Source organism: Ursus arctos, unplaced genomic scaffold (assembly GCF_023065955.2).
Source record: "Ursus arctos isolate Adak ecotype North America unplaced genomic scaffold, UrsArc2.0 scaffold_16, whole genome shotgun sequence".
NCBI lineage: Eukaryota > Metazoa > Chordata > Mammalia > Carnivora > Ursidae > Ursus > Ursus arctos.
Window position 1 is genome coordinate 21680256 of NW_026622830.1, and position 26876 is coordinate 21707131.

Here is a 26876-nt window from a genome sequence, read left to right on the forward strand (position 1 = left end):
CAAAATGATGGTCAAGAAAGGAATGCATGATTCTGATATGCCCATCTCTAAGAAGCATTACTAGAGAAAGAGAGGGTATGTTGATAGATATTGAGTATGCTCATTAATACCCCAGATGTAGAGAGAAACATAAGTGAGTAAACAAATGAGTAAAAATTCATAGATCTCCCCAAGTGAGAGCCCCTATATTCCACCACTAAGATCACAGCAGAAATATGAAAAACTCCCAGGGCCTGTCATTTTCCAAGGTTCCATACTAATTTGAGGGGAGATCCTAATCCTAATAGAACTAGAAGATAGCCTAACCTGGAATAGGGACATTAACTAAATCTTGGAAGAGTAAGCAAAGGCCTGGTCTTCTAATAAAAGCTGAACATAACACTGGCTGAGCTCTCCTCTACTCCCCAAACTTTCAGTCTACAGAAAAGTGGACAGAACAATCCTAGCCTCAAACACAGCCCAAAAGATATGCAAATTGCAAATAAGGTAGAAAGACTTGTGAAGATCTTCCCTCATAGCATTTGAATAAATAGATCTGGACCGAACTGTTCACTTAAGCATGAACAAGTTGAAAAGAAGTGTCAAGGCAACAATGCAAACATTTTATAGCAACAAGAAAAGAAAGGAAGGAAGAAAATACAGTATACAAAACACAAAGAACCTGGAACCAAATGGGAAGACATTCCATGTTCATGGATGGGAAGATTTAATGTTAAAATGTCCTTATTACCCAAAGAATCTACAGATTCAGAGCAATCCCTATCAAAATGCCAGTGGCATTTTTTACAGAAATGAAAAAAATTCCTAAAATTGATGTAGAATTTCAAAGTACCTTTAATAACCAAAACAATCTTGAGAAAGAACAACAAAGCTGAAAGCCTCATACTTCCTGATTTCAAAACATATTACAAAGCTACCATAGTCAAAACAGTATGGGACTGGCATAAATACAGGCATGTAGACCAATGGAAGAGACTAGAGAATGCCAAAATAAATCTTTATGTATTTGGTGAAACAATCTTTGACAAAGGTGCCAAGACTACACTATAGGGAAAGGATAGTCTCTTCAACAAATAGTGCTGGGAAAAGTGGATGTCTATACAAAAGAATGAAGATGAACTCTTATCTTACACCATATCCTAAAGTTAACTCAACATAGATTGAAAACCTTAGCATGAGACCTGAAACTCTACAACTAGAAGAAGGCATAAAGGAAAAGCCTTATGACATTGGAATGGGCAATGATTTCTTGGATATGACATGAAAAGTACAGGTAACGAAAGTAAAAATAGACAAATCAAACTTAAGTACAGCAAAGGAAAAAAAAAGTAATCAGAATTGTTGTCAGGATTGGAAGGAGGGGAAATAAGTTGTTGTTCAGTGGGTGTAGAGTTGCAGTCATACAAGATGAAAAAGTTTTAGAGATCTATTGTACAACAAACAGTATGCAGGTGGTGAAAAATACTATAATATACTCTTAAAAATTAAGGTCAGTTTGTTATGTGGTGTTTGTTGTTGTTATATGTTTTTAAATATATATATATATTTTAAAAAGCCTAAATAGAAGAAACATAAGAGGTACAGCTTGCATTAGAAGAACTTGTAAGAACATAAAGTATTTTTGCCATATGTGCTGCTTACCTCTCTATACATGATTCTGGTCTGTTTGAACACAGAGTTGGGAGTCCTGAACCTTGCACTAATTATCTGGCTTTGTGCAAATCACTTTCTTTCTCATAGAATTTATTTGTCATTTCTGAATTAAGATTCTGTGTTTGAATGACAGAAAGGTAACAGTTAATATAAAGGTAACAGGGTTATTTCTTGCCAAGTGCCTTCCTTTTTAGGGCTATATTTTTCTATTTGTTATTCTTTAGGCTTTATAAGAATCAGATGCAGTTTATTGTTTCAGCACTATAAATTTATATAGTTGACCCTTGAACAGCATGGAAATTAGGTCACCAACCCCCCACACAGTTGAAAATCTATATATAACTTGCTTTTTAAGTAATCTCTCCACCCAACATGGGGCTGGAACTCATGACCTCTCTCTCTAAAATAAATACATCTGTAAAAAAAAGATTTTATTTTTAAGTAATCTCTATACCTATGTGGGGCTCAAACTTACAACTCCGAGATCAAGAGTCACATGCTCTACTGACAGAGCCAGCTAGGCCCCCCAGATACAACTTTTGACTCCTCAAAAACTTAACTAGTTAACAGCCTCCTATTGATCAGAAGAAGCCTTACCAATAACATAAACAGTTGATAGACAACGTTTTATACGTTACATGTATTATATACTGTATTCTTAGAATAAATTCAGCTAGTGAAAGGAAAATGTAATTAAGAGAATCATAAAGAAAATACATTTACAATACTGTACTGTATTTATCAAAAAAATCCACCTATAAATGGACCTGCACAGTTCAAACCCAACTTGTTCAAGGGTTAACTGTATCTATTTTATATGTACATGAATACTGCCACATCATCTATTTTTTTTTTTTTTTAAGTAGGCTCCATGCCGAACATGGAGTCCAACTCAGGGCTTGAACTCACAACCCTGAGATCAAGAGTTAGACACTTAACCAGCTGAACCACCCAGGCACCCCTCTATTTTTCTTAAATCAGGTTTATTAAATTATAATTTATATCAATGGGAGTCATCCTTTTAAATGTATAATTGTATGAGATTTGACAAATGCATGCAGTTATATAACCACCACCGCCACAATCAAGACTTAGAACAATTCCATTAGCCCCCAAAATTTATGCCCCTTTAGTCAACCCCAGCCTCTGGCAACTACTGATATATATTCTATCCCTGTAGTTTGCCTTTTCTAAAATGTCATATAAACAGAAGCATAAAAGATAATATTGTCTCTGCTAATGCTGAAATTCCAAAACAATATGCTAAATGATTTTGTTTAAAAGCTTTCGATTTATTTGAAATATGCTGTTTATGTATCGAGGTTTACACTGGGACGAGAACTGGAATAAATGTTGGTAGTGTGGGGGTTTTTTCCTGGTAATTAGGTGCTCTTGTATTTCATAGATCTTGTATGCGTAATCCTATGGAAAACATTATGAAAATAGTGAAAGGAATAGGAGAGACTTTCTGCCAACATTATACTCAATCAACAGATGAGCAGCCGGGATCGCACATAGGTAAGAAGACAAAACTAAAGTTGACACAGCATTGAAAGTAGACAGATTGGCCCTAAAAAAGTAGAAATTAAATTATTTTCTTCCCAGCTTTTCTTATGTAAGATTTAAGTTTATATAAGTTTTCTTCGGTCCTTAACAGCTACATTTCATTAACACATATTTTCCCTTTTATTCCCCTCCCTAGACTTTGCTGTAAACAGACTAAAGCTTGCAGAAATTTTGTATTATAAAATATTAGAGACTGTAATGGTTCAGGAAACACGAAGACTTCATGGAATGGACATGTCAGTAAGTAAATCCACTCTCCCAGCCACTGGCAAGGTCCAAAAATTCCTAAGCCTGAAAGCAATATGTTGAGAGGCTGCATTGTGTGTCTTGAAAATCAGCAGTTAATAGCAAATTTAGCCAGTATGATTTGCTAGTTGGCCTTAGTTGTCTTTTGCACATCCAGAGCTAGCCATCTCTAGGTAGAAATGTAAAATACATGAAATTCGTCTCTGGTACACCATCAGTATCCTTGTCTTTCAGGTCCTTTTTTTTGTCCTTCATTCCCAGCTAGCTAATAATGAGACACCCCTGAATTGTTAACCCAACTGATAATTAAGATATTTGCCCATACCTCCCAGGGATTTTTGAGGAATAAAATGCTTGTAAAAAAGTTGCTTTGTTGGGGTGCCTGGGTGGCACAGCCGTTAAGCGTCTGCCTTCGGCTCAGGGCGTGATCCTGGCGTTGTGGGATCGAGCCCCACATCAGGCTCCTTTGCTAGGAGCCTGCTTCTTCCTCTCCCACTCCCCTTGCTTGTGTTCCCTCTCTCACTGGCTGTCTCTATCTCTGTCAAATAAATAAATAAAATCTTTAAAAATAAAAAATTGCTTTGTGGGGTGCCTGGGTGGCTCAGTTGGTTAAGTGTCAGACTTGATTTCAGCTCACGTCATGATCTCAGGGCCACAAGATCGAACCCTGCATCGGGCTCCATGCTGAGCATGGACCCTGCTTGGGATTCTCTTTCCTCCTTCTGTCCCTCCCTGCTTGCACTCTTTCTCTCTCTAAAAAATAAAAAAATTGTTTTCTTTGAATATTTGCTAACTCTAGCCATTCTCTCCAATAGCTATGTAAAGGAATTTTTCTAAAAAGTCAGTGCTGGAGTGCCTGGCTGGCTTGGTTGGTAGAGCATGCGACTCTTGTGAGTTTGAGCCCCGCGTTTGGTGTGGAGATTACTTTAAAAATAAAATCTTTATAAATAAATAAATAATCAAAGCTGTTGGGGTGGGTGTTCCTGGCTGGCTCAGTTGATAGAGCATGTGACTCTTGATCTTGGGGTCATGAGTTCAAGCCTGCTGGGCGTAGAGCTTACTATAAATAAGTAAGTAAATGCACACATACATATATACGTACATCCATACAGTTTATAAAAACTCAAAGCTCTTATATGATCTTTTGGTTTCCTCCTCCTCCTTGTCACTCTTGGAGTCCTCTGACTTTCAATTCCAATAGGAACAGATTGATGTCGAGGAGTGCTTCGTAACTAATGTAATACAATTTCTCTTTGCTTTCATTCTGGAAATTTTCATCTCTCTTCTGTGTTGGTCCCCCTTTTTCCTGGATTTCATGGCTTTCTCTCGTGATTTATCCTAATATTGACAAAGCATATGCTTCCATAACTTCCTGAGAAAGAAGTAAACTTTCAACTTTTTATTTTGAAATGATTAGAGAAAATTACAAAAGTAGTACAGAGAGGTACTATGTAGTCAATTGCCCCCAGTGGCTACATTTTATATGGTATAATATTAAAACCAGGAAACGAACATTGGAACAATATTTGTGTTTTCCTCTTTACCATTGCATCACTTGTAGGTTAATGGATCTCCCTCATGCTACCTTTTATAGTCACACTCATTCCACTCACACTCTTTATGAGTTCAGTTCTTTTAAATTTGTTGAGGTTTATTTTATGACCCCCAGTATGTATTCTGCTGTTGCTGGGTGGAGTGTTCTGTAAATGTCAGTTCTATAGTGTTGGTTGATGGTTGTGTTGACCTCTGTATCCTTGCTGATTTTCTGTCTGGTTCTATCAAGTGTTGAGAGAATGGTATTGAAGTCTCCAAATGTAATTGTAGATTTATCTATTTCTCCTTCCAGTTCCTTTTTTTTTTTTTTTAATTTTATTTTTAAGTAATCGCTCCACCCAGTGTGGGGCTCAAACTGACAACCCCAAGATCAGGAGTTGCACGCTTTACTAACGAAGCCAGCCAGGCACCCCTCTCCTTTCAGTTCTTTTTTTTTTTTTTTTTTTTTTTAAAGATTTTATTTATTTATTTGACAGAGATAGAGACAGCCAGTGAGAGAGGGAACACAAGCAGGGGGAGTGGGAGAGGAAGAAGCAGGCTCATAGCAGAGGAGCCTGATGTGGGGCTCGATCCCGGAACTCCAGGATCACGCCCTGAGCCGAAGGCAGACGCTTTAACCGCTGTGCCACCCAGGCGCCCCTCTCCTTTCAGTTCTATTAGATTTTTTTAAATCCATATATTTTGAAGCTCTGCTGTTTGATACATACACATTAAGGATTGCTATGTCTTCTTGGTAATTGATCTTTTTATCATGAGATAATATCCTCTCTGAAGCTGATAACTCTCTTTGTTCCAAAGTCTATCTTTTGTTTACATATAGCCACTCCTGCTTTCTTTTGATTAATGTTTGCATGGTCTCCTTTTCCATACTTTTATTTTCAACCTACATGTATCATTACCTTTGAGGTGAGTTTCTTGTAGGCAGCATATAATTGAGTCACTTTTTTTTTTAAGATTTATTTATTTGTCAGAGAATGAGAGAGGGAGAGAGAGAGAGTGAGCACAAGCAGGGGGGGGGGGCAGGCAGAGGGAGAAGCAGGCTCCCCCCTGAGCAAGGAGCCTGACGTAGGACTCAATCCCAGGACCCCAGGATCATGATGTGAGCCGAACGCAGATGCTTAACCGACAGCCACCCAGGCATCCCTTGAGTCACGTTTTTTAATCTACTCTCTTAGTCTCTCTAAATTGGTAAATTTAGACAACTTTAATTATTGATATGTTAGGGTATAAGTCTGCCATTTTATTTCTTGTTTTCTGGTTGTTCTCTTTGCTTTTTGGTTTTTCCCCCCACTTTCCTGTTGATTACTTGAACATTATTTATTTATTTAGTAAGCTCTGTGCCCAATGTAGGTCTTGAACTCATGACCCTGAGATCAAGAGTCACATGATCTACTGACTGAGCCAGCCAGGTGCTCCTATTTGAACACTTTTTTAGATTCTGTATAGATTTGTTTAGTAGTTGCTCTAGGTATTACATTTTATATGCATAACTTCACAGTCCATGGTACAGACGTTTCATAGTTCAATAAAATGTGGAAGCCTTAAGTCCCTTTTTAAAAACTCTGCATAAAGGGGGCACCTGGGTGGTGCAGTCATTTAAACATCCAACTCTTGGTTTCAGCTCAGGTTGTGATCTCGGGGTCATGAGATTGAGCCCCATGTTGGGCTCTGCACTCAGCATGGAGTCTGCTTAAGACTCTCCCTCTCCCCCTGCTTCTAAAAATAAATAAATCTTTTTTTTTTTTTTTTTTTTTTTTTTTTTTTTAGATTTTATTTATTTGACAGAGACAGCCAGTGAGAGAGGGAACACAAGCAGGGGGAGTGAGAGAGGAAGAAGCAGGCTTCTAGCGGAGGAGCCTGATGTGGGGCTCGATCCCAGACGCAAGTTCTATTTTGTGAACAAGAAAGAAGTAAATAAAACTTTTAAAGTAGTTAAGACTTTTTTCTCATTTTCCTGTTACAGGTTTTCATTACTGGGTATATGTAAAGCAAAAGGCAGATGTTTAACGACTGTGCCATCTAGGCACCCCTAAAAATAAATAAATCTTTAAAAACTCTGCATAAAGTCTTTAGAGTCACACTTGATTGATAATTAGTTGTCTGTGTATAGAATTTAGACTGACAGTCATTTTCCTTTATGATCTTAAAGGCATTGCTCCATTATATTCTACATGCCAGTGTTGCTAATTAGAAGTCCAGTGGCATTGTAATTTTCAGTACTAGTATGTGACCTGTTTTTATTTTCTGGAATCTTAGTATCCTCCTTTTATTTCTTATGTTCTGAATTTTACAATAAAGTCTTTTTTTTTTTTTTTAAGATTTTATTTATTTGTTTGAGAGAGAGAGCATTGGGGGGGGGGGTCAGAGAGAGAAGCAGACTCCCAGCTGAGCAGGCAGCCTGATGCAGGACTTGATCCTGGGACTCCAGGATCATGACCTGAGTGAGCCGAAGGCAGTCGCTTATCCAACTAAGCCACCCAGGCACCCTCTGAAATTTACAATAAAGTCTTATTGTGGTCTTTTCATTCATGTGTTGAGCATTCCTACAGAGTTGCCCTGTTAGTCCAGAAATTTATATCTTGCAGTTCTGAATCATTTTATTGCATTATTTCTTAGATGATGTATTGCCCACTGATTTATCTTTCTGAAGGTCTTATTATTCAGATGAGGAACTTTGTAGATTGATCCTTTTCTCCTATTTTCCATTTCTTTGTTATTTTATTCTGCTTCTAAGGATATTTACTCAACTTTTCATCATCCAGTTCTAGTGATATTTTTTTATGTTAGCTGTATTTTCATTTCTAAGATCACTTCCTTGTTCTATGAGGTTAAATTTAGATTTCTTTGAAGTTTTCTTAGGTTGACTGCATTGTCTCTGTTTCTTCTAAGTTTTTTTCTGTTTATTTTATTTTTTTAAGAATTTTTTAAAAAAATTTTAAGTGGGCACCATGACTAGTGTGCTCCCATACCCCAAAGGGCTTGAACTCACAACCCTGAAATCAAGAATCACTTGCTCTACTAACTGAGCCAGCCAAGCGCCCCTTTAAGATTTTATTTTTAAGTAATCTCTACACCTAACATGAGGCTCAAACTTACAACCCTAGAATCAAGAGTCACGTGCTATGCCAACTGAGCCAACCAGGCACCCTTTTCCTCTATCTGAATCTTTGTCTTTCAGTTGGAGGATTTCCTTGTATGTTGGATTGTTCTTGGATATGCACACATATTTGAATAAGGCACTAAAAATGAAACATTAATAAACCCTTATGGTGACTGAGCAGTTGCTTCAAAGCTTTGTATGCAAGAGTGGGAATATAAGTCCAATAGTCTCATGTGACCATGTAGTATTAGGGACCTTCAACTGTTGTCTTTTTTTTTTTTTTTTTAAGATTTTATTTATTTATTTGAGAGAGAGAGAGACAGATATCATGAGCAGGGGGTAGGGGTAGAGGGAGAAGCAGACTCCCTGCTGAGCAGGGAGCCCCATCCGCGACTCAGTCCCAGGATCCTGGGATCATAACCTACGCTGAGGGCAGATGCTTAACCAACTGAGCCACCCAGGCGCCCAACTGTTGGTGCCTTTAAGGTTCTTCTGAAATATTTCGGTTTCTGTAGAGAAGTATCTGCTAATCTCTTACATGAACGTTGGTGTTGTGGAGCAGAGCAAGGAAGGGAAACTTGGTCTTGACAATGCAGTGTGCAGACTTTCACCTAAAACCACAGTCTCTTCTATGCCTGGTGTTCTCAAGCTCCAAGTCTCCCAAATTCAGTCTTAAAATAATTCTCCAGATCCCTGTTGGGATAGACAGGAAGCCTATCATCTGACTCATTAGAGAGGGGGGTTGAGTGGGGACCTGAGGAGATCGAATTACTACAGACTTTCAAATCATCCATTCATGTTAGCCCCTGTCTAATCCCTGCTTTCCATTCTACCTGTACCCTCAGTTGCTGTGTTTTTCCTAGGTTGCATGGAACAAATTCATTAATTCTAACTATCTCTCTTCAGGCCCTTGTTTGACCATCCTACTTCCTACTAAGTAATTTGTCATGTACTATAGTTTGCAGTTACAGCTGGCTTCTAGTTTTATCCAAGGTAGTTTCTGTTCCTTATTCTTTGTGCTGCTGATTTGGTGTGATATTTGAAAGAAGGATGGTGACAAACACTTTTTAAAACTGAAAACTTATATTAAATCTATTCTTTTTTTAAGATTTATTTGTTTATTTTTAGAGTGCACCCATTAGCCCCGGGGGGGAGGGGCAGAGAGAGAGAATCTCAAGCACACACCACTGAGTGTGGATCCCAGCTTGGGGCTTGATCTCAGGACTCTGAGATCATGATCTGAGCCAAAGCCGAGAGTAGGATGCTTAACCTACTGAGCCACCCAAGCGCCCCAGTTTATGTTAATCTTAAACTCAATGGTGAGCGGGACTTTTATCTTCTTAGTAAACTTCTCTGAACTTTTTTAAGGTCTTAGCTGTAACATTATAATACCTTTGATTTTAGTGTTTTGATTAACAAATCTTTATGTCGACAAAACAGTTGTCATAAAACTGGTATTTAAACAAATGGAACCAAAGAAAAAAAAAATGGGACTAATCCTACTGCTTTCTCTTGATGGGAATATTGACTATTTTATTATTTCAAAGCAGATTGTTGTATATGCCTAATTTAAATATAAGATCTACCATTGAGCAAGATTATATTTTATAGGAAACTATCAGTTTGAGAACTCAAATTTTTATCTTTAATGATCTGGAATATAATGTACAGAGATTATTTTATCTTGTTTCTATAATCATCTCTATAGAATGGCAAAGGCTGAAACTGCTGAGAAATATTAAACTGTGGTTTTTCTGTTCTACAAGGTTCTTTTAGAGCAGGATATATTTCATCGTTCCTTGATGGCCTGTTGTTTGGAAATCGTGCTCTTTGCCTATAGCTCACCTCGTACTTTCCCCTGGATTATTGAAGTTCTCAATTTACGACCATTTTATTTTTATAAGGTGAGATGAGAGCTACAATAACATTTAATATTACCTAGTGTCCTGATTTCAGACTGATGCCACTAATATACTTATTGGGATGATTTAGTTAATATTTTGTCATCTGTGCTACTTTCAAATAATTGATAGAAAAGTTAATTTGAAGAGTTAAATTTTTATACCTAAAATATACCTAAAGTTATGGAAAATGCAAATCATTGGAAAGTTTATCTATTTGAATTGCTGGCTGAGTGGGATTTAAATATTTTTTTAGTGACTTAGGAAAATTGCTTTTGTATATTTACTTCAATGTTGATGTGTGTTTTCAGATTTTCTCTTAGGAAATAAAGGTAATTTTTTTCAAGAACAGTGTTGTTTTTGACTTTATCTGATAGCAATTCATTTTTATTTGTAACATCCTTTCTTCATTCAAGAAGTTAAATGCCTTTGTTTTTTAACCACATAATGTATTCTCCTTGAAGAAAAACAAGAAATACGTATAAATGTAAATATTAAAAGCATACATTATAATCCTAATTATAAATAATAATCACTTAATGCTTTTGTGTATATACTTACAGACTTTGTTCTAGGATTTACTCTTATTAAAATGGATTTATATAATATAAGCAAAATTCCTTTTAAATACGTTATTCATTCTATTCTTTTGACCTATTGGGAAAAATAGTCTGAGAAGAAGTAGTAAATTCAAAATAGCACTGGACTTGAAACCCAAGACCTGTTTTCTGCTACTATTGGGCTGTTGACCAGTTTCCACCCATCATTGCCTCATTTTTCCCTGTATACAAAAAGACATAAAAAGCAGAAATGTATGTGAAAGTATTTTGAAGATCTTAAAAACTCCTTTATAAATTAAAATATATTAATAAGCCATTGAATCATGTTCAACGATATCATTGGTTCTGTGTCATCGTAAGACCGAAGCTAGTCATACATGCAAGCCTGCTATAGAAATGACTGAGACTACATTACCTTTTCAATTTTCTCTTTACCAGGTTATTGAGGTGGTGATCCGCTCAGAGGAGGGACTTTCCAGGGATATGGTGAAACACCTGAACAGCATCGAAGAACAGATTTTAGAGAGTTTAGCATGGAGTCACGATTCTGCACTATGGGAGGCTCTCCAGGCTTCAGCAAACAAAGTTCCTACCTGTGAAGAAGTGAGTCAGGGCAAGGGTGATAATCATTTAAAAAATAACAGCTATATTGAGATATAAATCACATACCATACAATTCATCTATTGAAAGTATACAATTTAGGGGCACCTGGCTGGCATACTCCATAGAGCATGCAACTCTTGATCTTGGGATAGTGAGTTCGAGCCCACATTGGGTGTGGACATTACCTAAAAATAAAACCAAAACCAACAAAACAAAACAAAACAAGGGCTGCCTGCGTGGCTCAGTCAGTTAAGCATCCAACTATTAATTTCAGCTCAAGTCATGATCTCAGGGTCGTGCTCAGTGGGGAGTCTGCTTGAGATTCTCTCCTTCTCCCCCCACTTGTATGCTCTCTCTCTCTCTCTCAAATAAAGAATTTTTTAAAAATACAATTTAGTGTTTAGTATATTCATATATAGGTGCAGTCATCACCTCAACAAGTAACTGTACCCTTTAGCTATCACTTCCTTACCCACCTTCCTCTCCGTAGCTCTAAACAACCAGTAATCTACTTTCTGTCTTTATTGATTTGTCTATTCTGGACATTTCATATATGTGGAATCATATAATATGTGGTCCTTTGTGACTGGCTTCTTTCCTTTTTGTGGCTTAATATTCCATTGCATGGATATATCATTTTGTTCCTCTATTTATTAACTGATAGACATTTGGGTGGTTTCAGCCTTTTGGCTTCTGTGAATAATGTTGCTATGAAAATTCATGCACAAGTTTTGTGTAGACATATGTTCTCATTTTTCTTGGGTATATATCTAGGAATGGAATTGCTGGGTCATGTAGTAACTGTTTAACTCCAGTTTGAGGGAACTGTCAGACTTTTCTCAAAGTGGCTGTACCATTTAACATTCCCACCATCAGTGTATGAAGATCCCAGTTTCTTCACATCCTCTCTAACACCCTTTTTTCCCCCAAACACTCATCTTTTTTATTCTAGCCATTAGTAGGCATGAAGTAATATCTTGTGGTTTCTATTTGCATTTCCCTGATGGCTAATGATGTTCAGTGTCTTTTCATGTTCTTATTGGCCATTTGTATATTTTCTTTGGAGTAATATCTATTCAAATCTATTGCCCATTTTTTAATTGTTTTTTTTTTAATTATTGAATTATAGAAGTCCTTTATATATTGTAGATACAACTCCTTTCTCTGATATGATTTGCAAAACTTTCCTTGGTTGTCTTTTTGACTTTTTTTTTTTTTAAGATTTTATTTTTAAGTAACCTCTACACCCAGCATGGGGCTCAAACTTAACAACCCTGAGATCAAGAGCTACATGCTCCACCAACTGAGCCAGCTAGGCACCCTCTTGATAAAGTCTTTTGGAATATAGAGCTTTTAATTTTGATGATGTCCTGTTTATCTGGTTTTTTTAATTGATGCTTTTGAAGTCATATCTAAGACCATTAATTTTATCATTTTTAGTTTTTTAAATGTCTATGTAAAAAATTAAACATGTTTCATTAGTAGTAGTTAAAATTGAAAAAAATCAGAAGTTTGTACCTAATACAAGTAACACATTTCAGTTTAGTATCAGGTAAGAAATTGAGTTTTTTGGGGCGCCTGGGTAGCGCAGTCGTTAAGCATCTGCCTTCGGCTCGGGGCGTGATCCCGGCTTTCCGGGATCGAGTCCCACATCGGGCTCCTCCGCTGGGAGCCTGCTTCTTCCTCTCCCACTCCCTTGCTGTGTTCCCTCTCTCGCTGGCTGTCCCTCTGTCAAATAAATAAAATCTTTAAAAAAAAAAAAAGAAAGAAATTGAGTTTTTTCCCCTTTACCTCGGTGTTGCTCTTTTATGACTCTTGTCTTTTCATATTTGCTTTTCTGTGTCTCCTTACACGTCATGAAACCTGGTGAATTTTTCTGTAATTTCAAACTACTGGAAGGACTATCCAAGACCAGAAAGAACTAAAAAGAAGATTATTTCTTGAAATCTCTCTTCCATGCATTTTTTGACTTTTGCAGCAAACTGTGGTTAACTGGGCAATCTTTAGTATTCATCAATATTCCATTGTAGAATCCTTTGGGAAAGTGAAAAAAAGCTCTGAACTTGAAGAAAGAGGATTTGGGTTGAAGCCCTTGCTCTGTTACTTAATAGTAGTGTGTCCTCGGGCAAATTTCATATTTTGAGCCCTGTTTTCTCATCCTTAAGTGGAAATAGATAGTGTCTACCTAATTGGTTTGCTTCTAGAAGTAGTCAGTAAACTTAAGTAGATAAATTATAAGATTAAGTGAGATATATTTAACAACATTAACTATTGAGCACTTCATGCAAGTTCTATTTTGTGAACAAGAAAGAAGTAAATATAACATTTAAAGTAGTTAAGACTTTTTTCTCATTTTCCTGTTACAGGTTTTCATTACTGGGTATATGTAAAGCAAAAGGTTTTTGTTTTTTACAGGTTATATTCCCAAATAACTTTGAAACAGGAAATGGGGGAAATGTACAGGGACATCTTCCCATGATGCCGATGTCTCCTCTAATGCATCCAAGGGTCAAAGAAGTTCGGACTGACAGTGGGAGTCTTCGAAGGGGTAGGTTTAACATGGGGAAAACAATGAACAAAATAACAAAGATAATTTTTTTCAAAGAAAATATCAAGTCTTGCTAATATATTATTATGAAATCTAATTTCTTCATCAGGATTTAAAAGGGGGCTTATAAAAAATAATAAAAAATTAAAGGGGCATCTGGGTGGCTCAATCGGTTGAGCATCTGACTCTTGGTTTAGGCTCAGGTCATGATCTTGGGGTCCTGGGATGGAGCCCCTCATTGAGCTCCATACTCAGCACAGAGTCTTCTTGTCCCTCTTCCTCTACTCCTTCCCCTGCTCATGCTCTCATTCTCTCTCTCTAATAAATAAATGAAACCTTTAAAAAAGAATTTTTTTAAATTAAAAAATAAAAAGGGACTTCTGCCAACACCGTTGTGTGGCCCATTGTATAGTTTCACATATCAAAGTAATAAGATTTTCACTCTGATTTTTTTTTTTCGTTTTTGAGAGAGAGAGAGTGGGGAGGGCAGGGGGAGAGGGAGAGAGAGAACCCCAAGCAGTGCAGAGCTGGATGCAGGGCTCTTTCTCACAGCCCTGTTGCTCTGATTTTTAATATCTATTTTTTAAATTGCCATGTTAATTGTTGTGGAAAGAGTATTTTAGCCTTTTAATAAACACATGCTTTTCTTTTTTTAGGATTTTATTAATGTATTTGGAGGGAGGGCCAGAGAGAGAGAGAGAGAGAATCTCAAGCAGACTCCACACTGAGCCTGGAGCCTGCCACGGGGCTTGATCTCATGACCCTGAGATCATGACCCGAGCCCAAATCAAGAGTGGGGTGCTCAACCAACTGAGCCACCCAGGCACCCAACACACAGCTTTTCCTTTTTTTTTTTTTTTTTAAGATTTTATTTATTTATTTGAGAGAGAGCAAGCACAAGCTAGGGGAAGGGGGAGAAGGGCAGAAGGAGAGGGAGAAAAGCAGGCTGCCTGCTGAGCAGGGAGCCTGATGCAGGGCTCAGTCCCAGGAACCTGGGATCATGACCTGAGCCAAAGACAGATGCTTAACCGACTGGGCCACTCAGGCGCCCCCACATACAGCTTTTCTAAATGTTAATGGAAAACTCTGTAAATAAGCAAAATGCCTACTTTTCGAATATGACAAAAGTCATATTCTTTTTCTGTCTATGTATGTCTCTGTAGAAGGATAAATATTTGAAGCAGAGGGGCACCTGGGTGGCTCAGTTAGTTGAGCATCCAACTCTTGATCCCAGCTCAGGTCTTGATCTCAGGATTGTGAGTTCAAGCCCTGCACTGGGCTCCACACAGGGCATTGAGCCTATTTTTTAAAAAGTTGCGGGGCACCTGGGTGGCTCAATCAGTTAAGTGTCTGCCTTCGGCTCAGGACATGATCCCAGGGTCCTGGGATCGAGTCCCGCATCGGGGATCCCCGCTCAGCAGAAAGTCCGCTTCTCTCCCTCCTGCCTGCTCATGTTCTCTTTCACTATCTCTGTCTCTCTCAAATAAATAAATAAAATATTTTTTAAAAAATAATAAATAAAATTAAAAATTAAAAAAGTTGCACAGATATGTATATCTGTATTTGAAGCAGAGCAAAAATACTCTTTGGGGTGCTTAAGTTCATCTAATAAGTAACTTATCCATACTCTTAAAATAGTTCCCTTGAGCCTTACTACTAGGAAGATTTTAATGCATTTTTCTTTACTTTCTCTTATGTGTACATCTGATATGTGCATCTTCTGAATTATATGGCTCTTGAATTTTTTTTTTAATCAGTTAAAATCTTTTGATTACATATCCCTGATCTAACCTCTGATGAACAGGTATTCAGGTTTCACATAGCTCTTGATCCTTTTTTGGACTATAATTTTGTGTATTAATGCAGGCACGTGCATAGTCTTTGCTTTACATGTAGTGCAAGATCATAAAAATATGCAAGCTGTGCATAAAAAACAATCTTCATAAGCAATGGAAATGATTAGGATTATTTTATGACCTTTAAGAAATCTTGTCAAAAGTTTTTTAAACCATCATTAGGTAGAGCATGCAACACCTGGTAGAGCATGCGACTCTTCATCTTGGGGTCATGAGTTCAAGCCCCACGTTGGGTGTAGAGATTACTTTTAAAAAGTAATAATTTTAAAAAAACTATCAGTCATTCATATTTAGAAAAATGAAAAGAGGAAAAATATTGACTTAGTGCAGTAAAATTTAAAGCACTGAAAACATTGAGAATGAAAGTGGTTTATTTTTTTAAAAACTTAAAAAGAATAGTTTAAACAGTGGTTGCCACCTCCTTCTCCTTCCTATAGGAGAAGTATTATAAATTATTATAATTTATGGTACTGAATGAGCATCTTTTCTGTGTCTTGGTGAACTGTCACATTCCTTTCTAAGCTTGGATCAGCTTTCAACATTTTATTCTTTGTGCTTTTCAATGCTGTGAAATATCTCTGAGGGTTCCTTAAATGTGAAGTTTTTGTCATTATCATTTCCTGTTGGACATCTTCATCTTTCTCATTTCAACAACTTTCCTCGTTTATTTCAATAAGTTTCATTTTCATGAAGTTCTTCAGGCTGCTTATCTAATCTCTTGAACAGTGGCAGTGTCAGTATTCCAAGTCAGCTGTTCCTTCTGTAACTTTACTGACACTCTATGTTAATATCAGTTACAGCATTATCACTTTAATTTTTCTGTTGCGGTTTCCTCTTTTTTTTTTAAATGGAATGATTCCCTCTCATTTGTCTGTTTTTGTAAAATGTCATGTGGAGTTTTCACTGGGAGACAAAGAGGCAACATAACTATATGCTTTGCTGTGTGCATGAATTGAATAGTAGATGTGCCCTGACCAATCACTAACAGACTTTGGAAGAATTGACATGATTGGTCACTGATCATGATTCACGTCTATTAGTCATATAACAATTTGTGGTCTAAAGGTTGTTTATGCAATTACAGTTAATATAGTATGGCAACTGAAATTTGAAATTTGAACCATTTTGTTAGGGCTTTGTTAATTTAAACTATAGTAACAAATTCGTGCATATTGGAATTACACAAAGTATGAACAGTCTGTGTAAGAATGTGTACATATATTTGTGTATATTTATCTGTGACTATAATTTATATGTATGTATTTTGTGTGTGTGTTTTCAGCCTCACTAGAGATCTGAGAACTAAGATCTTGAATAATGGTCAGGAAAATATGATTCTGTCCAGGTGGTGGGATTTTGAGTGGGTGTTACTTTCTCCATTATAGTTTTTTTGGTATTTTATGAATTTTTTCAGCAAGCTCTCTTTTTAATTGAGATATAATTCACATACCACAAAAGTCACCCCTTTAAAGTATATAGTTCAGTAGTTTTTAGTGTATTCACAAGACTTTACAATTATCACCATTATCTGATTGCAGAACACTTTCATCAGCCCACACACAAAAGAACCCCCCCATACTCAATAGCAATCACTGTCCAGTTCACCCACCCCAACCCCCTGTAACTACCAATCTGCTTTTTATCTCTATGGAGTTGCCTATTCTAGAATTTCATAGAATAAATAGGATCATATAATATGTGGCCTTTGTAATGGCTTCTTTCATTTACCATGTTTTCAAGCTATACTTATGTTGCAGCATATATCAACTCTTCATCTTTATGGCTGAGTAGTATTTCATTGTATAGATACACTATATATTGTTCATTAGTTGATGGACATTTGGATTATTTCCACTTGTTGGCTATTACAAATAATGCTGCTATGAACATATAGGGCATATATTATTTTTATAATTAGAGGAAAAAGTTATTTTCTCTTAAGGATGCAGGCAAGAGAGGGCACCTGGGTGACGCAGTTAAGTATCTGCCTTCAGTTCAGGTCAGGATCCCGGGGTCCTGGAATCAAGCCCCACATCAGGCTCCCTGCTCAGTGGGGAGGTTGCTTCTCCCTCTCCCTCTAACCCTCGCCCCCTCTGTGCTCTCTCGTGCTCTTTCTCAAATAAGTATTTTTAAAAAGATGCAGGCAAGAGAATCAAATGATGGCAAATCCTTAGAAAACAATTAATATTGAGCCTTGACACTGGGGAGAAAAGACAATTTATTAATTTGTATATTTATTAAATTTATTAGTTGTTCACTGTAGCTTTCCCACTGCTGTGCTAGGAAAAGATTATTTGAAGGGGTTTTGCAGCTAACTTCATGGCTATAATATGAATCATCTACTGAAATGTCAGCTTTGACATTCTCCTAGTCAGATTCAAGGGCTGCCTTGGATTTCTTGTGTGTAAGAGATCTAGGTAGACTCCTGTTAAGGGATAATGGGAGCTACGATAGAACTTTATACTTTCTACTGAGGTTGGGAAATCAGAGCTGCTTTCATAAGCCCCAGAATTATGGAGAGATTTTTATTAAACCATGACTATTTCTCCACTCACCTCATTAATACAGAGAGCTGTCAAATTATTGCCAGAAGTCATGTTTATAACTCTTAAGCATGTTTTGTAAATAGATTATATGGCTGTCTAATTATCTGATGAATGTAAAAATAAATAGTGAGATGCTTTCACTTTATTTTTTTAACATTTATTTACTTAAGTCATCTCTACACCCAACGTGGGGCTCGAACTCCAGACCCCAAGATCTAGAGTCCCATGCACCATCAACTGAGCCAGCCAGGTGCCCTTAAATGCTTTCGCTTTAAAAGCGTAGTACACCTGGGGCCCCCCGGGTGGCTCAGTCAGTTAAGCATCTGCCTTTGTGGGGGGAAGAAAAGCATCTGCCTTCAGCTCAGGTCATGATCTCAGGGTCCTGGGATTGAGTCCCATATCAGGCTCCTTGCTCAGCAGAGAGGTTGCTTCTCCCTCTGCCTGCTGCTCCCCCTGCTTGTGCTCTCTCTCTTTCTGGCAAATAAATAAATAAAGTCTTGGAAGGAAGGAAGGAAGGAAGGAAGGAAGGAAGGAAGGAAGGAAGGAAGGAAGGAAGGAAGGGAGGGAGGAAGGGAGGAAGGAAGGAAGGAAAAGGAAGGAAGGAAAAGAGAGTGAGAAGGAGGAAGGAGGGAGGAAGGGAAAGGAGAGGAAGGAGAGGAAGGGTAGTATGGGAGGGAGGGAGAGAGAGAGAGAAAGAGAGAGGAAGGAGAGGAAGGGTAGTATATTAGTGCCTGGCTGGCTCATTCGGTGGCGTGTGGGACTCTTGATCTCGGTAATGAGTTCGAGCCCCATGTTCGGTATAGAGATTACCTTTAAAAAGTTTTAAAATAAAAAATAAAGGGGCACCTGGGTGGCTCAGTTAGATAAGCATCTGATTCTTGATTTTGGCTTAGGTCATGATCTCAGGGTCATGAGATCTAGCCCCGCTTCTGCTCTGCACTGGGCTTGGACCCTGCTTGGGATTCTCCCTCTCCCTCTACTGCTGCTCCTCACCCTGCCCCACGTGCACACGCTTACTCACTGGCTTTCTCTCACACGCATGCAAGCTCTCTTTCTCTCTCAAAAAAAATAATAAAAATAAAATAAAAGCATATCATATACATGTAAAGAAACAATAAGTTGGGGAAAGTGAGGAAGAATTATGGGAAAAGATGTAGGGTTGTAAGGGTCTAGGAGAACCTTTGCACTTGGTAGAAAGGGTAAGCTGCTCCTGTGGAAGGATAGCACTGAAGATAGATACAATCTATAATCTTACTTTCCTTTTGATCAACATACTACTGCCAACCCTCAGATTAAGGCAAATTAAACAGAATCGTATCACCTTTACTCATCTTTATCTTTTAGTGGGCTTGTAAAAGATGATTCTGTATCTACTAAGTCAGAAAGCCATAGTACCTTAAACTGCTTGGTATGGGCGTGTGAGAGGAAGGAAACTGAACCAGATCACTGATTTACATTCTTCTCAGATGTTATTTACTAGATAAAATTGGGGGACAGAAGCTCATTGGACTACTTCAATTTAGTGGTCACCTCATTCTACCTCTCAGCTTCTACTTTACCCTTATATGATTTGCTCCTTTAATAGTAGGCAGAGGTTCAAGAAACCAAGAAGATGAGCTATCATAATTTTCACATGTAATGACTTTTTTCATGCCTCTTTCACTAGATTTACATTCCACGAAGACAGAAGCCATGTTATTTACTTCTAAATCTCTAGTGTTTAACATAGTAACTCAATGTGTATTTTTTGAATGAATGAACCTGATTTATTGTTTTGGAATATGTATCAAACTGTTTTAAATTTATGTTTCTCTCTATTAGATATGCAACCATTGTCTCCAATTTCTGTCCATGAACGCTACAGTTCTCCTACTGCAGGGAGTGCTAAGAGAAGACTTTTTGGGGAAGACCCCCCAAAGGAAATGCTTATGGACAGGATTATAACAGAAGGAACAAAATTGAAAATTGCCCCTTCTTCAAGCATTACTGCTGAAAATATATCAATTTCCCCAGGGCAAAGTCTTCTAACTATGGCCACAGCCATAGTCACAGGAACAACGGGACATAAAGTTACAATCCCATTGCACGGTAACATTTTAATGCATTTATTTTATATTTTTTTGAATTAGTTAATAATTTAAGATTTATCTTACGGGATTGGATCACATGGCCTTTTTAATCCAGTTTCTTTTGCACCTATACTATTTTTTTTAACTTATTATTTTAGGGCAGTTTTGGGTTCAAAACAACATTGAGTAGAAGGTACAGAGATTTCCCATACACCCACTGCCACAGACAGTTTCATCACTGTCATCATCCTGCACCAGAATGGTATATTTGTTAAAATTGATGAACCTACGTTGACTCATCATTATCACCTCAAGTCCATAGTTTACATTAGGGTTTGTACATTCTATAGATTTCAACAAATGTTTAATGACACATATCCACCATTATAGTATTGTACAGAATACTTTCACTGCCATAAAAATCCTCTTGTGCTCCACCTTTTGTTTTGTTTTGAACTTACACTGTTTTTTGAATTTTCACATTTTATAAACTTACCACCCTTTATTTTATTTTCTTATGTGAGCTTTACAAATGAGTAACAAGAGTCTTGTTTCTTGGTTAAAAACATTTCCTTAAGAGCTTAAAAGAAAACAATATTGTTTCAGAGCAGAAATAGAAAACAAGAGTGCTATAACCTAGAATTACTATGTTGGGGGCTTACTTCTCCTTTTCTTTTTTTTTTTTTTTTTTTACTTCTCCTTTTCTAACCTATTCCTGTGTTTATACACATAGATAGATAGATAGATAGATAGATAGATAGATAGATAGATAGATAGATAAGGAAAGGAAAGGAAAAGGAAAGAAAGGAAAGGGAAGGAAGAGAAAGAAAGAGAAAAGAGAAAGAAAGAAAAAGAAAGAAAGAAAGAAAGAAAGAAAGAAAAAGAAAGAAAGAAAGAAAGAAAGAAAGAAAGAAAGAAAGAAAAAAGAGAAAGAAAAAGAGAAAGAAAAAGAGAAAGAGAAAGAAGGAAAAAGAAAAAGAATAAATGAATTGACAACCTTTCTGGAACACATGCTGCTTATTTCTAAAACTGAAAACTCTTGTTTATATATTTAGGTATCGCAAATGATGCTGGAGAGATCACACTGATACCAATTTCCATGAACACAGCTCAGGAGTCCAAAGTCGAGACCCCTATACCACTTACTGCTCAGTCATTAATTGGTGCTTCTCCAAAACAGACCCATCTGACTAAAGCACAAGAGGCACATCCAACTGGAATAAGCAAACCAAAGAGAACTGGGTCTTTAGCACTGTTTTATAGAAAGGTATGTGATTTTATGGCATCCAGTAGATCTCATTTGGGGTGCCTGACTGTCTCAGTCAGTAGATCATAGGGTTGTAAGTTCAAGCCCCATATTGGGTGTAGAGATTACTTAAAAATAAAATATTTTAAGAGGAGCCTGGGTGGCTCAGTCAGTTAAGTGTCTGCCTTCAGCTCAGGTCATGATCCCAGGGTCCTGGGATTGAGCCCCACATTGGGCTCCTTGCTCGGCCGGGAGCCTGCTTCTCCCTCTGCCTGCTGCTCCCTGTGCTTGTGCGTGAGAGCTTGCTTGTGTGCGCTCTCTCTCTCAAATAAATAAATAAAATCTTTAAAAATATAAATAAATAAATAAATAAATAAATAAATAAAGCCTACTTGATATAGATTAGAAGCTAGAAAAATTTGGAGGCGCCTGGGTGGCGCAGTCGTTAAGCGTCTGCCTTCGGCTCAGGGCGTGATCCCGGTGCTCTGGGATCGAGCTCCACATCAGGCTCCTCCACTAGGAGCCTGCTTCTTCCTCTCCCACTCCCCCTGCTTGTGTTCCCTCTCTCGCTGGCTGTCTCTGTCAAAAAAATAAAATCTTAAAAAAAAAAAGGTAGAAAAATTTTATCCTTAAAGAGAATAGGATGTATGTACCTATAAAGAGCCTAAGTGTCAATGTCAATAGTGAATTCAAAATAACTATTCCCTGAGTAAACTGCAGCTATTATCTATGCTGAATTCAGTGTGATGCTGGTGGTCTGTCCCTGAATAGACTTTTTGTGAATTTTTGTGAAATTTTGTAAGATTTTTTAAATTTATTTATTTGACAGAGAGAGAGACAGCCAGCGAGAGAGGGAACACAAGCAGGGGGAGTGGGAGAGGAAGAAGCAGGCTCCCAGTGGAGCAGGGAGCCCAATGCGGGGCTCAATCCCAGGACCCTGGGATCACACCCTGAGCCGAAGGCAGACGCTTAACGACTGAGCCACTCAGGCGCCCCACTGAGCCACCCGGGAGCCCCTAGAGTGTATTTCTTTAACAGGTTGGATCAACTGTAAAAGATATTTAACAAGTATTATTTAATTACATATTATTTTTAATCTTTTTAACTAGGACTGTATCTTTCATTTTCTATCACAAATAGAAAGTTCTAGCATCTTTCCCACTGCTGTGCTCCAAATGGATTCTGTTTATCTCTTGGCCAGCTGGACCAGAAATAAGGGGATAGGATACAGAAAATGAGTTTGCTATAGCTTACATTTGTTTTTAAACTCTAATTTGTGAATTATTTTCCTGCCGAAGATATAAAGGATGCCTGACTCTTTTTCATTATTTCCCCGAACATTTAAATTTAAAGACTTAGTTCAAACAGAAGAGTGTGATTTAGGAATACTACAGCAGGGTACCAGTTTTTAAAACAGTAAAACAATGTTTCTTGGATGATTGGAAACCATTTTAGAATCTTGCAGGACCTTCCGGTCATTTGCATTAGTGTCAGTTCATATAAAGATTGTAAAAATGAAAGGTTCATGGCATTGAACTGAATTTACTGGGATGTACTTAGAAACAGCAAAAACCAAAAACCTGGTATCTCATTTACTTCAGTATTGCGTTTATGTGCTCGTGAAAACAGTGTACAATCTAGGGGAAGTTTTTTAAATGGTTTTCTTTCTTTCTTTCTTTCTTTAAGATTTTATTTATTTATTTGACAGAGAGCACAGCACACAAGCAGGGGGAACAGCAGAGGGAGAGGGAGAAGCAGGCTCCCTCCTGAGGAAGGAGCCCGATGTGGGGCTCAATCCCAGGACCCTGGGCCGAAGGCAGATGCTTAACCAACTGAGCCACCCAGGCACCCCATGGTTTTGCTTTCTGACTCATTCTTGAAATCAAACATTTTAGCTCTTGATTATCTGACTTTTTTTTTTTTTTTTAAGATTTTAAAGTAATCTCTACACCCAACCTGGGGCTTGAACCCACAACCCCGAGATCAAGAGTTGCCTGCTCCACAGACTGAGCCAGCCAGGCACCTCTATTATCTGACATTTTAGACTTACTAGCAATTTTATCTGAACAAAAAAAGGTGGGGGAGAGATTTCTGAACACTTGAAAAATTATGTATTCATAATGGTCATGATTCAACTAAATCTTGAATTTTAGTGCTTTCTTACTTTACATAGATGACAGCATAAAAGACATCTTTTCCAAAAGAATTTTAAAGATGGTTTTCTAAAGAGAATTTTGTTTTAATCTATAGTCTTCTGGGATGGCTGGGTGGCTCTGTCAGTTAAGCGTCTGCCTTCGGCTCAGGTCATGATCTCAGGGACTTGGAATCAGGTCCCACATCGGACTCCTTGCTCAGCGGGGAGCCTGCTGCTCCCTCTCCCTCTGCCTGCTGCTCCCCCTGCTGCTCCCCCAGTTTGTGCTCACTGTCTTTCTCTCTCTGTCCGGCAAAATAAATAAAATCTTTAAAAAAATTATTTAAAAGAATAATAATAATCTACAGTCTTCTGCCGTAGCAGTGAACCAGTACTATAGAACAGAAATTTTATATAATTTTACATAACTTTATCAACAGCCTAGGTGTTTGTTAATCTTGGCCTGAAAGCCCATGTTCATGGTAAGAGATAAATTAGAGAAATTATTTACTGGTTTGTTTTTTTTTTTTTTGCATCGATGTACTACCTTCCATCTTAGGTCTATCATTTGGCAAGTGTACGCTTACGTGATTTATGTTTAAAACTGGATGTTTCAAATGAGTTACGAAGGAAGATATGGACGTGTTTTGAATTCACTCTAGTTCACTGCCCTGATCTAATGAAAGACAGACATTTGGATCAGCTGCTTCTTTGTGCCTTTTACATCATGGCAAAGGTAATGTATAAGCTAGGGGAAGCTCTTTGTCCTAGTTACCCATTTTTGAAGCATGAAGTGAAAATCTGTTGCACTTGATTGTTATTTTGCCTTAAATGCTATACGCCAACACTTCCCACCATTGTTAATTAATTAGTAAAATCTAGCTACTACAGCTATTCTCTGGACTGCATTTCGTTTTGTAATAATCAGCTTTCCCACATCATAAGAATACATTGGTTATAAAGAAATTGGAAAAGATCTTAGAGACCATTTGTAGTATGTGACTCTTCATATTATTCCTTTGAACAATACCATTTCCACATCCCTGTGATACCTCTCACCTAGTACTTTACAGTAAAATGATCATTATGTTGTAGGCTGGTAACCTAAGCCTAGAGCTGAAAGTAACTTGTCAAAGTTATACAATTAATAAATGGCAACCTAGGATTTCCTATTTCATAATTTAATGAATTCATAATTCATAAAATAGCTTCTATAACATTGCTCTCTAGTGATTTGTTATACCACTTCAGAAGAGCATTTTACATTCTAGTTGCTACAAAGTTGTATGTTTTCAGTCATAAAATAACATACCTTACTTGTTTTTTAAAATTCTGATATATCTGAAACAATCACCTATAACTTTGGTCTGGACCATATTGGCCACCCTGGCAGTCTTGGTAGGTGTACATAGTTAAGACCTAATATTTAAGCTTTTTGAGGCAGAGAACAGGTTTTTGAACTCCTTTTTGACTCCCCTCTCACAATGCCTTTTTAAAATCTCAATACAAAATAAATGTTAATAAATGGTATTAATCATTTGTGTTTTCCAGAGAACTATCAGAGTTCTGGCTTTGCCATTTCTAGCTCATCATTATGGAGAACAGGTTTAGTGCTAATGGACTTTAGTGAAGCAGAGGGAAGGAATAATTTGAGTAATCTTTATAATAACAAATAGGCCAGAAAGAATACCGTTATGGATTACTAATCCATTTTCTTCCTTTTGGCTACCACTGTAACTTTTCTGTCTTAGCATTAGAAACCCTATAATCTGTCCTAAAATGTTAAAAACCTCATCCTGTAATAACTGCTCAGTTTTCTTGTGAATCACCACAAGACATTTTCTGTACTTTCGTATGTAGTTTATTTACTTATAAATAAGTACTTTAAAAGCTAATAACATCAGAGACTGCAGGGTATGCAACAGATCTGAGTTTTCCTGTATCATTCTTTTTGTAAAAAGAAGTGCATTTTCTGTAGAGTTATACCATAGCAATATCAATGCTTTTGATTAATGAAACTATTAGCTGAGTCCCCACAGGCCACAAAGCCTGAACTTTTAAAAGGTAGTAAAAATCATAAATGGTAGTGGTTTTTAGTCATGGACTGCCCTGGGGTTAATGGCTTTCTGCAAGACTGCTCTCAATGCCAACCTATAATTGAAGTTTTTGTTCAGAGCCATTTTTCTTTTAAGAGCAGTTGATAAATGCAGTTTTTGTTTTCCTTAGGTAACGAAAGAAGAAAGAACATTTCAAGAAATAATGAAAAGTTATAGGAATCAGCCCCAGGCTAACAGTCATGTGAGTTAACTTATTTTCTCTGCTGTCCAAAAATAGATTTGTACTGTTTCTCTGTTGACAAGTCATACAAAAGGTAAACTTCTTTTATAGTTTTACTATACTTTAGATTTTTTGGTTTAATGCATACCATTAAACTCTAAAGACAGTTTCAGTAAAAGCCAGGAAATTGGCGGTTTCTGACTTATCCATATATTTGCATATACTTCTCACATGTTCTCCTATTCCATTCGTTCATTTGTTGAATGGGGACATTTGTCACAAAAAATCTGATGAGGGGCACCTGGCTGGTTCAGTCAGTAGAGCCTGTGACTCCTGATCTCAGGGTTGTGAGTTCAAACCCCACAGAGGGCATGGAGCCTACTTTTATTAAAAAAAAAAAAAAACACCTAATGAAAAATAGGTATAATAATAATATTCTCTAACTATATAAGACTTGATTCCCTGATGATTTTTAAATCCGGTGAAATTTGAAGATCTATTAACTTAAGTCCAGCTTCTTTTGCCATCTACTAAGAATCTTAATGTTTTCATCTTTAAATGGATATCAAGCATTTTTGATAATGTTGTTTTATAATAGCCATGGTGAGAATCGTATACAACCTTTCAGTCATGGAAATATAAAATATTAGCCTATTGGCCTGGCACACAGTAAGTATTTAATGACTGCTCTCTCCATATTATTGTTATTACTGTAGCTAAAGAACACAGGATTAGGCTACCTTAAGGCTTTGGCCACTGGTTGCTGTGCTCTAGGGAACAGAATGGCCTCTTTTCTGGCCTTGGTGATCTGCCATCTTAGGAAGAGAGATGTGGCTGCTCAGATAACCCATGCTCAAGTACTGGTAGTCACTCCTCCTTCTAAGGGAGCCCCACATATAGTTTCACTTCTTTATCTAAGCCCCCAAATACAGTGACAGTAATACAGACGTTAGAAGAGCCAGGTACAGGCATTTGTTAAATCCTGTGACAGGCTAAGAGTTTCTGGACCCTTCAGAAAA

General features: G+C 37.3%; 1 protein-coding gene across 3 annotated transcripts in view; it reads left to right on the forward strand.

Annotated features, from left to right (window-relative positions):
• The window catches only part of RBL1 (RB transcriptional corepressor like 1), a 56885-nt gene that overhangs the window by 18570 nt on the left and 11439 nt on the right, over window positions 1-26876 (forward strand). For all 3 annotated transcript variants that reach the window (XM_026503455.4, XM_048222337.2, XM_057312534.1), the window contains 9 exons: window positions 3059-3171; window positions 3356-3459; window positions 9886-10023; window positions 11019-11183; window positions 13600-13732; window positions 19956-20222; window positions 21259-21470; window positions 24140-24316; window positions 25807-25878. In XM_026503455.4, coding sequence (XP_026359240.1) covers window positions 3059-3171; window positions 3356-3459; window positions 9886-10023; window positions 11019-11183; window positions 13600-13732; window positions 19956-20222; window positions 21259-21470; window positions 24140-24316; window positions 25807-25878 — 1381 coding nt within the window. The remainder of the gene's footprint in view (window positions 1-3058; window positions 3172-3355; window positions 3460-9885; window positions 10024-11018; window positions 11184-13599; window positions 13733-19955; window positions 20223-21258; window positions 21471-24139; window positions 24317-25806; window positions 25879-26876) is intronic.